Source organism: Montipora capricornis, chromosome 6 (genome assembly GCF_036669925.1).
Source record: "Montipora capricornis isolate CH-2021 chromosome 6, ASM3666992v2, whole genome shotgun sequence".
Lineage (NCBI taxonomy): Eukaryota > Metazoa > Cnidaria > Anthozoa > Scleractinia > Acroporidae > Montipora > Montipora capricornis.
In genome coordinates this window covers 45963116-45975497 of record NC_090888.1, presented here as the reverse complement: position 1 = coordinate 45975497, position 12382 = coordinate 45963116, and the positions used below count along the sequence as shown (strand labels likewise).

Here is a 12382-nt window from a genome sequence, read left to right as displayed (position 1 = left end):
ATTAGGTAAAGGTTCCATTTGTGATTGATTAATTGAAGGAATCATTTAAAAAATATATTATTTTTCAGATTTGTTTTAAAACTTTTGATAGAGGCATTATTTCGAATAGAGAAAGGGAGGGATTTCCAGACTCTGGGAACAGCTAGTGCAAAAGCACAGTCCCCATAGGTCTTAAATCTAGTAACCGGAACCACAAGAAGTCCTAGAGCATCACTGCTTAGAGAGTAACGCCCCGGAGTCTTGGCATTAAGAAGATCTTGAAGATACATACCGTAGTTATTCGGTTATAAGGCGCACTCGGTTATAAGACGCACCCCAAACTTAGCAGTTTAATCAAGCTAAGTTCTCAAACTGAAAATTACGTGAAAATACTCGGTTATAAGACGCACCAAAAAATTGAGAGTTATCAAAAGGATGTGATGAATTTGAGCACAATTATCCTTACACAATTAGCATGCGAACTCTTTTTGTTAACGTAAACAGAGTGAAAAAGGCACGCATTTAATGATATACGTAAAAACAAAAGCCTGAAATGATAAACATACAACGCATACACGTTTATTTGAACCTTCCGACTTAATAAATAGTCAGAGTTCAGACTTCAGACTTCAAGCGAAAGCGAACAGCGCAAAAACTCCCACGGCAAGTCATTAACTGTCATTCAAAGGTGTTCGACAGCTGAATATCAACACGCCACCAAGGATGCAAATTTCAGTGCACAAGAAAGCCTGGATGAACGAAGAAGGTATGTTTTATCTCCGCACTGTTTGTTCAGAGAAGAAACTTTTCATGCGAGCGACAAACACGATTCTTGGAATATTCAAAACAAGTTTGTTCGAACGATTGTATTGTTGTCACGGGTATCACGTTACTGAGGACGTGCTCTTAAAGGACGTATGCAAATTTCCGTGTGTTTGCTTTTCTCTTGAAGTTGTTTAGTGTTATAAAGGTCTCTAAAAGCACTATTCTCTTTTAATAGACAACTAGTGTCCTTTTCTTGTGTTGTTTAAACTGCAAGTTCTTCTCAAATTGTGATCTTAAGATTTTGATTCGCGAAAATACTTGGCTATAAGACGCACCCCAATTTTAGCACTAACTTGCCACCCAAAGACAGATCTTTCTTCAAAAAACCGTGCGCCTTATAACCAAATAACTACGGTAGGTGCCATGTCCTTGAGAGCTTTAAATAGTAAAAGGGCTATCATGAAACGAATGCAGATGATTGGCAGCCAGTGTAAGTCCTTCAGAACGGGCGTGATGTGCTCATAAGAATATGGCAAGTCAGACATGCAGCAGCATCGAGCACTTTCCGAAGATGAGTGGCCTGGTGCTGAATTATCCCGAATAACAGAGAGTTACAGTAGTCGATGTCGATTCTTCCGTAAGACACTTTCTGATTTGTCTAATCTTATAAAGTCCAAAAAAGGCCTTACTGTACACCTTACAAACACGGGTGTTCATTCTCATCAAGCTGTCAAACCAGGTGCCAAGGTTACGTATAGAACCGGCAGGTTCGATCTCCAACGCACCAACTTGGATGTTGTCAATGTTGACCTTAGCTAGCTGTTGGTGAGACCCAATAATCAATACTTCAGTCTTGCCATCGTACAACATGAGCTTATGCAAAGACATTTAACTATGAATGTCACAAATATACTCCTCCATCACTCGAATAGCTTCCTCCTGAGATGTATCTGATCCAGCATGAGGAGATGGATACGGTTGCATATCATCAGCATACCCATGCATACTTGGTAAATGTTTTTTCACAACTTGGGAGAGACGCGAGGCATACATGATAAACAGTATAGGCCTGAGACAACTTCCCTGGGGAACTCCAGTCACAAGATCAAAGTCCTTAGGTTGCTACTGTTGGATAACTACACATTGCTTTCTTCCGGACAGGTAAGATTGTAGCCACGAATGAGCAAGACCAGTAACACCAAAGTCACGCCTCAATAAGTCTGCCATGATGTTGTGGTGGATGGTGTCAAATGCTGCACTGAGATCAAGTATGACAAGCAGGGTAACTTCCTGTCTATCCATACTAAGAAGAATGCCATTCTGAACTTTCACCAGTGCAGTCTCAGTAGAGTGATTCTGATGATGTGAAGACTGGTTAGTTGGTAGTGGTGCATGCTCAGTACAGTGAGCCAGTAGCTGTGGAATAACTGCCTTTTAAGCTGTTTTCCAGACCAAAGGCAGGTTACTGACAGGGCGAAAGTTCTGATTCACCAGTTCCAGACCAATTTTCTTTAGAAGAGGAGCAATCAATGCAACCTTCCAGTCATCAGGTACAGGCCCAATTTCCATACAGGAGTTAATCATGTTGGTGATAATTGGCATGAGCTCATCCACGCACTCCTTGACTAGCCAAGTGAGTATAGGGTCCAAGAGACAGCGAGCATTAGATGATGAACGAATAATGTCATGCACTTCCTCGACGGAGACAAGTGAGAACTGCTCTAGATTAGCAGTAGGTTCAGGCACTATGTAGTCTGGAGGTGGAGCGTCTATACTGTCAATACTTTCTCTGAAAATCGTCCGCCGTTTGCTGTGGAGAATCATAAGGCGGTATGGTAGTAGCTTATGAGAATGCTCTTTACAAACAGAGTTAACCACTTGAAATGATTTTTTAGAGTCTCCTGCGCAATCTTCGACCAAATAGCATAGTGTTTCATCTTGGCATCCTTCAGATGCGACAAGCACCTTGCTCTGAACAGGCGCATGTTTATCGAAAATGGAACACAGAGTGTGATCATAGCTGGAAGCAGGTTTGCAAGCAGGAAGATCATACAAGTCTGAGTAGGTAATATCCTCCTTAAAAGCCTCTAGATCAATATCCTTCCATTTATGAAAATATACGTGTACTTCCTTGACCCTAATAGCAGCAGAAGGAATAGCCAACACGCACTCAGCGAAACAATGATCTGACAAAAACAATGCAGGATGTGGAGAAACCACCATCACATCAATTGACAAGCAAGCAATAATGAGATTGAGCCAATGACCAGATACGTGAGAGGGAAACGTGACATGCTGCAAAAGGCTAAAGGTTTCCAGAAGTTCAGAAAATTTCATAGCATCTGGGTCTGTTGGGTCATCCATATGTAGACTAAAATCACCAGACGAGTAATAATCAGCACTTCAGAGCACGTGACCACAGTCTCAAGGTAATCAGAAAACTCCTTGAAAAAAACACTGGTTGGAACAGGATGATTCTCAGATTATGGTTGATATACAGTACCGCCTAGAAGTATTGACCCCTAGGGACGAGGCAATACCTCGTCTTTGCCGCAGGTAGTGGACGCGAGGTATGCAATTTTGCCGCGGGAAATTTGCCGCGGGAGAAAAGACGAGGCTTGCCGCGGGAAAGAACGATGATCTGTTGCTCTTGTATAATAAGCGGAAGACTGTCAAATTTTATATCTCATGGTGTGAAGAATCGATTCTTAATGCAAGAAATTGTAATCAAAATGAGAAAGTGCGCCATTTACGTAAGGACTCAAATTTTATAATCTTTACATAATGTAAAACTGAAGACTTCTTTAAAGATACAGTGTAAGCGACAGCTTGATTACCCAGCCAACGCAACACTCGTTGTTCTCCAGGTTGTAATACTGTATGTGTGCGTGAGAAAATTTTGAAAAAGGTTCAGTTGTATCTCTTTTCGTCTAAGCCTGATCGACTTTATTTTATTTGGAGACCTGAAATTCAAACTTGTGCGATTGTCTTCGTTTTATCATCGCCATTTTGGTTAAAAGCACGTATTCCTTCCTCATACATTGCATTATTGTTAAACTTGTCAAATTTCAATTAATCGCAACATTCTTTCGAGGCATCGGAGCCTTTGTCGGTACTATTTTGAGACCAAACGTACCCTCGAATAATTTAAGAACGGTTTTTTCTTTCATCGCTTTTCATCGGCAATAAATTGTTATTTCATAGCAATTGCAGCAAAATACATTTTCGCGTTGTTTTATCAGTCGTGCAATAGTCTACTTGACTTCCATAAATATTTTTTAATTGCAGCATGTTGATTACGCATGGAAAACAAATTTAAGAATAGACTGTAGTTAGTGGAGAAAAGAAGTCTCTTACTTATCTGAACGCTCATCGTTTGCATACGAATTTTAACAAATGCAAAACCAACAAGCGAAACAAACTTTAGAATGTTCGAAGCATCTTTGCTCCAGTGCTCACGTTGCGCTTTCACTTGCAACTCTTTTCGCAGCGGGCGTCCACTCGTGATAAATTTGCATAACCAAGCCGATATGCACCAATGATTACCCAGAGCACGAAAACAATCTTTTCAGTTAAGATCAAATAATTTTCGACTATTTTAGGGGTTTGATATCCTGGGTTCTTTCCTTGGAGTGTTTTTCTTTTTTGTGATTTGTTACACTAAACAACCTTAGAAAGTAATACTGAAGTAGGAAACCACAAGAAGTCGTAACTTGATCACGCAAGGTTTTCGAGCCGTTCACCCTGAACATGTAAGCTTTCAGTTTGTAAATATTGTCAAAACCGTCTCCTGTTTGCAGGATATCGAAATAATAGATGAATAAATGTATGTTCCGTGCGCTGAGTTGCAAAAAACAAGCGGACATATTCTCCCATAAACTTAAATGTATAAAATGACGGCGAAGTCCACGTAAGTAGGACAAGCGTCGAACCTTCGAATGAATAGTCCACGATAAGTCTTCGAAATAATCACTGCAATCAAAATACAAATGCATGTCGCAAAGAAGGTTTCAAATGTGGTCGGAATCTAGCTACAGTACGGATATTCTTTTCGCATGTAAAAGGAAAAGGAAACCAAGGTGCATGATTAGCGGCTATAACCCTCTTTGCTGTTCGCAATTTTCAGCCGAAACTTGTTCAGTTTCTGTTGTTCGGTGGGATTTCAACATTACAATCTACAATAGCTTAACTCAACAGAAACCCAACTCTACCGCGGAATTTTAATTACCGAGGGTTTACCTCGGTTGACTTTCCCGCGGCAACTTTGGAGCCTAGCCGTAAATTTTCCTCGGCAGAAAAGCGGCCTACCGCGGGAATACCGAGAGAAAGCCGCGACAGGGTGACGCGGCAATGACGCGGTAAAGGGGTCAATACTTCCAGGCGGTACTGTACATGTACAAGTACAATCACAATGATCTTAGAAGTCTTACTCCGTATAGTAAGGTTCCATTCGGATACCTCAAAGGACTTTTTTGTTGTACCTTGACCAGACTGGTCTTAAAGTTCTCACACACTAATAAACCAGTACCACCAACCCCTTGATCTATGCCCCTAGAAACATTTCTCAACAAATAGCCTCTTGGAGAGAGGGCGGTCAGAGCAACACTATCCACATCCCGCAACCATGTCTTGGTAACAGTGCACACATCAAGCTTGTTGCTGATCACCTGATCTATAAAAACTTCTGTCGTATTCCGTATAGATCGCACATTGAGATTTCCGAAAGAGAGGGACTTTTTAGGAGGGGGGTAGTTTGACACGCCGAAGGGGAAGGGGCTGGACAATCTGCGAGCTATGCAAATTTTGCATTTAAGTCTAAGCACTCATTTCAAATAGCGCTGATAAACAGTTATTAAGACTAAGCACCCATTTTAAAATGGTTAGCTTTCAATAACTGAGTGTTGCTTAGCAGGTGTCACAGAAGAACGCACACGTCCCACTGAATGCATGCCACTGTGACAGACAGGAATGCTGTTGTTACTATCATAATTGCAACTTGCAGAGGTGCAAACTTGAATATTTAATAAGTCATCTGAAGAGTTATGGTAAAGTTTGCTACGAGCCTAGAAGGCCCATCAGGCTGGCGCTTATCTCTGGTATCTACTCTACTCCCCCCTGGATGGGATGGCAGTCCATTGCAGGGCTACCCCCAGCATTAGATTCGCCGGTACACATTTATACACCTAGGTGGAGAGAGGCACCGTGAGAGTAAATTGTCTTTCCCAAGAACACAACACAATGTCCCCAGCCAGGACCTGAACCCGGACCACTTGATCCGGAGTCCAGTGCACTAACCACGAGGCCACCGCACCTCCCACCTGCTAGTAGATGTATGCCGCAAAATCCCTCCAATTCTTGATGTCATGTAGCTAGTAGTTGGCAATTTAGCTTTCCTCCGTCCAGCCTTGCATCCATGTCGTGTCGATCTTGATTTCAAAATTCCGAGCTTGGACAAATTTTGCCACAGCAGCCGGTCGAGTCGGGTTTTAGATAAGGTTGTCGAAACTGAGAGAACAGATCATGAATAAATAGTGGGTATCAAATGTTTGGGAGACAAAGTGAAACTGAATGATATAAAATGAAAGCCGAAATTATCAAATGATATACAATTGTAGAAAAATTACGGAGGTAAAAAAGATGGGGGGTGTCTGTTAGGCGCTCCAACCCCAAGTTACAGTTTAGTGTTACAGTAGACAAAAAAAAAATAATAATAATAATTATAATGATAATAATAGGAAAACTAAAAAAAAAAACTAAAAGAAAAATTACAGAAAGTTGTACTGTTCAGCTTTCCATGAGTTTCGTGTTAAATCGTCTTTTTGTTTTTTGAGGGGAAGGCTTACATTTGTATGTTATTCAGCAAAATGCCAGGAAGGCATCGCGAGGTTCTGGTTTGCATCAGTCAGCACTTCTTGTATACACTACATGACTACATGGTTTGATAATGTGTGTTAGCTGTGGTTCAGTAGCTGTAGTGATGGCCGAAATATAAACAGATTTGTCAAACTTAAGTATAACACACTAATTCACAAACACGCCATGCTTCTCCACTTCTGTACATCATGTAGTAATCACCAAATGTCTCTTAAGCTAAGCACTACAGTAGCAGTCAACCCCTACAGACTCAGCAAACTTTCAATCTCGTAAACAGCCAGTTGAGACCACTTTTTCTTGGATCAAAATAAAACAAGAACAAAAAATCATACTTTTGTTATTTGTGGTTATTTCCCCTCGTTCATCGTATTTTTTATTTTTATTTTTTTGAAGAGAGGTTATAAACATTCTGTAGCTTCTGAGTTTTTTTTTTCAGTCTGTCTAGGAAACAAGCGCAGGAAACAGGTTGTTTGGTTCGGGTTCAGTTGCCTGGAGTGAATTCATCGCATTCATGTGGGAAAAACACTCAACTGATTGTGTGAAGAGATGTACTGTATCGCACTACTTCGCGCTTTTTTAGAATTCTGCATTTGATTGAAGAGTACACTTGACAATCCATGCCCTTTGAATGTGAAGAATGCTCGCCTCCCAATAAGCAGTGTTATCCACAGGTCACAAGTTTCACTATTTTAGGTTTGTTTGACCACAATCATACATTGTGTACCGGTACTTGATACAGTCTTAACTCTGGTGCTCTCAATCACTGCAAAAATCTCACACTATCGCAAATATTTTGAAATTTACATCAGCGCCCTATATGTAGGTCACTTAGAAATTTCTGGTATCTGTTATTCTCTAATTGATTTGTTTAAGATTCATAATACCCTAGAGATTTAGGAAACGAAACTGATAATCACACAGTCAACGACTCTAAACTTTCATCTTCATCATGAATATGGAATGTAAGGTTACCTTTTCTGTTTTCAAAAATTGGAAAAAGAGTTTTGTGATATTTAAGAGGAATGTTTCAGATTTTGTGTCCGGTAGCCCGAGTAGTTACCCCTCAGGGGCAGTTATGGGACAATGTTATTGTTCTCGTTTTATTAAAAAAAAAGAGCTTTAGTTTAACTTGCGATCGATCGCTAATCCTCGATCCTCGATTCTTGATCCCCTATCCCCTATCCCCTATCCCCTATCCCCTATCCCCGATCCCCAATCCCCGATCCCCAATCCCCTATGCCCGATCCCGGATCCTTGATCCCCGATTCTGGTTTTCCAGGAAACTTCTGCAATCTGCAATCTGTAATCTGTAGTCTGAATTTTATACTGACTGTATTGTACGCTTCTTCACCTGGTGCAGGTTAATGGTGTACACAGGTGCATTACATCGGTAAAGAAAAAAGCAGTTACCTAAGCTATAGTAATGAGAAAATCCATTGGAAAGTGATGATAAAATAAGGGCCAGACCAAACAAGTACAATAATTTATTATACAGTTTACGGAAGGTTTATAGGTAGTTTCATTCTTACATTGTGTGTAATATGTTTCGATGTGGGACAGTTTATAGCTCAATATAAACAATATTCAATACGGCTCAACATGTACAATACGGCTCACTAAAATTATTATACGTAGGGCTGTCCCCTCTACAGACCACCCCAAAACATCATAGAAATAAAAATAAGTAAAATAAAATAAATAACAACTGAAGATTTTACTTACCAGTTGTCTGGAAAGACCACTCGTGTCAGCAAAATCTCAACCCATTGCGCTTCAGAAATTTAACAGACTAAGGGTGTGTTTTTTTGAGAAAATCCAAAAACAGATTTGTGATCTTGGCTCAAGGGATTGGCAAACAAAGAAACCCAGAGTTGTGTGCAATTTCAAAAAACGAAAAAACAAACAAAAAAATTCTTCGATGAAAATGCCACCAGAAAAAATTATGCCATAGTGATCGATAAAAAGAAATGACGGAAAACATGCGTGCTAAGGTACAAATTGATTACAGAGGGTATTTTTGCAGTTTATTATAATTTAGCTGTAGGAAAGGTGCTAACAATATTATTGCTGTCAAGACACTTTTAGTGTAATTTCTGGTGTGAAATTTGCAGGTAACTAACCATTTTCAACCTATTCGTGTCTTCAATCGTACATGTACGGTAGCTGTTGTGTATCATTTTTGCATGGAAAACAGCTTGTCAAAAATACTTTTTTCAAATCCTTTCCCCAAAAAATGCTGAAGTGGTGAATCTCAAAAATCCGGATTTAGATTTGATCCAAAGTATCCTCCTTGAGTTAGGATACTTTGGATTCATGATCTGTTTTTGGATTTAACCAAAAAAACCTAAAATCTGTTTTTGGATTCAAGAAACCGTTTTCGGAATTTCCCATTAAAATACACCCAAAGGCTCAGTCAGGCTCGGGTGCAAGGTATATTAATTAATCACACATTGCCACTTCCTTTACTGTGGACCGGAGTGCTTCAAAAAAGAGCGATAATAACTACGCTTTAAATAATTGTGTTCCTTTGTGTTTTCTTTCCCTGTGCCATTTTGTTTGGATCATTCCCCTGCAGGTTTATGAGCACTGGCCAGCCCCAGGCTTTACCTCTCTCTCTCTCTCATCTGAACAAAATGGCAATAGGACTTAGTTATTGGACCAATTGGTCAATGGAGCAATCAGTCAACAAGGCTTGGATTTTCAGGATTTTATTGAAAACAATAATGTGGTAATCTGAAGTTGCAATTGCAAAATTTAAGAATATTGTAAACAAATCCCTTTCTAACGAGAAAGCCAGAAAAAGGGTAACGAAATGAAAAGCCTTGTCAGGTACAGATTTAAAGTGAGAAACATGCACACTTCCAGTTGGTTACTCACGTTAAAAGAGCCTCCATCACCAAGAAGGTGTGTGTCTTCTCCAAACTTTTGTTGACTTGTTCTGAACAGTGATGAGTTTCGTAGAACTCCTGAAGCATGCACTGACCCTGGCCAGCCACGGAATGTATCAAGAAGCACCATATTATCATCACAAACAAACTTGAAATAAAATCAAAATGAAAAGTACTTTGCCATATACATGTAGTTTTAGGTCCTGTTTATACAGACAAAGGTTGTCCCTGGGCCAGCTAGGACAGTTACACCAATACTGACTAATTGAATATTAATTTTTATCGAGTTGCCTTTACCTCAAATTTCTGAAACCTTGGCTGGCGCTCCCGTATGACCATGAACTCCATGACTTATGCATAACAATCACTTTGTAGTGAATTTACATGACTTGTATGTAATAAGTTAAGTTTAAAAAAAAAAATTATTTTCCTAGTAGCTTTGTAAGGAGGCAGTGTTTTGTCATAACCCCAATTAAATTACTTGCAACTGAAGAGCATGGAATTTTTTTCTGCATACATATGCCTGTGGTTCCTCCATTCGTGCCCTTATTCAGGGTCATAACGTGGTATATGGGATCAGGGATCACAGCCCTGGGATTTGGATTCACAACGTGTGGGATCGGGATCAGCAGTATTTTTCGTGGAATCAGAGATCAGGGATCACATTTTTGTGGGTTCAGGGATCAAAATTCTCATCATTTTTGGGATCAGGGATCAAAATTTTTGGTAAAAATATGGGATCATTTATGAAAAAATATACCTCGTTACGACCCTGCTTATTCGTGTGAGAGTGCCAGCAACAGCTCCCACAACACCAGGAAATCTGCCCATAGATTGGTCTCTAAAACTGTCATTGGTTTCTCTCATCTGTGCAGATATATACATAAACATAATAAAACTAGTTATAGCTGTCGCTAAAGTGCCAACGAGCCAAGCTTGCGTGATCTGGCGCCTGGCGGCTGCAAACATCACGCGGCGTACTCGTGCGGCACTCTCATTGGTTATCGCTACGGTCAACATTTCATCGCTTTGGTCTACATTACAGCTTTTGGTCTACATTACACTCAAATTTGAAGTGCTTCTGAGATTTCGTCCGCCTAAAAATCTTCTCGTGGCTCTATAAGCTGCCGCCTCGCCAGGCCTTCTGTCTTCAGAAGGCCTGACTCGTTGGCAATAATTACATTTCGTAAACCATGCAGCTCTAGCAGGGCTGTTGAAATACCCTTGGTCAAGTTGTCGGCAACGTTTAGTAAAGTGGGACAGAGTGACCAATTTTTGGGGGAGGAGTTAGATTGAATCTCAGTTTTCCAAAATTTGGCGAGGTCGACAGGCTCGGCTAGACGGATGGGAAGGACTTGTTTGGTTTCAGGCTGAGCATCCTCTGAATCTGACCCGAAGATGACCCACCCCAGAGGGCTTCTTCTGGCAATGAGACCATCTTTGATCTTTGTTTCTCCAACGTGGAACCGAGGGTCATTAATTGCAATCAGAAGATCGATTGGACCTTCTTTACGGTAAACCTTCTCTGTGGGTATTTCCAGGACACTTGATAATTATGTGATCTATGTTTAATTTGGGGGAGTCTTTGGATATCTGGGAAATTCCCATGACTTGAATTGTTTGAATTACATTGTAACTTTGGAAATCCTGCTGCCCAGTCCATAAGGGGGTCCACATGCCAGGGTCAGTGTTTTCGTGTCATCCGGCCAGGACAGCTGCCTTTTGCAGGCTGTTGCTGCGACTCTCAATCTCGATGGCTAGGTCTTTTAGAGCCTTATTAAGGTTGCTCTTTACCCATCCAAGTGAACAGACTATGATTGGGATAATTGTTACCTGCTTCTGCCATAACCTGGAGAGTTGTATGGCTAGATCTTTATAATGGTCAACCTTCTCCCTGTACTGCCTATCAATAGTGGCATCCCACGGCACAGCTAGATCTTATATTAGTAACATTATTTTTACTGCATCATGAAGTTTTGGGCATTGTGTATTGTCATCTCTCCTCTTTTCCTTAATGCTAGTAAGGTACCTAAAGAATGTTTGAGCCATTTTATATGCTGGGGAAACAATGTGGTGTAATTTTGAGGACGATCTGTCCAAACCAGGAACACCACCTCTCCCTCAAAATAGCGAATGTCATACTAGACAACTGGTTATATAAGTAGCTTTCCCCAATCTGTTGCATTGGACATTGTGTGATTTCAACAAATGTGGTTCTACCTTGTGGCACCAAAAATAATCATTATTATTGCACTGGTCCTGTTTCAGGAAGTGGAATTTCAAAATCTCCAGCTGGAATGTAAATGGAATTCGTGCATGGTTGGTAAGTATAAGTGAAAGAGGTTAATGGGTGATTCTGCAGGCTAGGTAGCTATGTTTTTGGGAAATTTCAAGGTCTGTTAACCCATTGACTCCCCATTGATGAGTAAAATCGTCTGGCGTTAGACAGAGTAAAATACTAAGTCTGGCGGGTTTAGGCCGGTTTGGATGTTAAAGGGTTAAAGAAAGTATGTTTTTTGGTTTCTTTTAAAACTCATGCGGTTCAAGAAAAAATTATTGCCAAACTGGTGAATTGCAAAGTACATTTCACTGGAAAAACTGATGTCGCACTCATTGCTTCGTGATTCATGCGATACCGGTTTTTAGCGTAAAAATTTACAACCACCGTGGAATTCACTAGTTAGGCAATGAATATTTCTATAGAAGAGAAGCAAAGGAAATAATTTGATTATTAAAGCAGCAACCGCGCACTGGTGGCTCAGTTGGTTGAGCACCGAGCTGCCATGCGGGAGGTCGTGAGTTTGACTCTGGCCGGACCAACACTCAGGGTCTTTAAATAACCAAGGAGAAGGTGCTACCTTTGTAATTACATCCGC

At 40.5% G+C, this 12382-nt stretch overlaps 1 protein-coding gene across 2 annotated transcripts in view; it reads left to right on the top strand.

The window, feature by feature from the left end:
* Positions 1-12382, top strand: part of LOC138052283 (exodeoxyribonuclease-like) — a 50860-nt gene that overhangs the window by 4486 nt on the left and 33992 nt on the right. For both annotated transcript variants that reach the window (XR_011133036.1, XM_068898688.1), the window contains exon 3: positions 11775-11829. Coding sequence is in view for 1 of the 2 variants with exons in the window: in XM_068898688.1 (XP_068754789.1) it covers positions 11775-11829 (55 nt within the window). In the remaining variant the exon portion in view is untranslated. The remainder of the gene's footprint in view (positions 1-11774; positions 11830-12382) is intronic.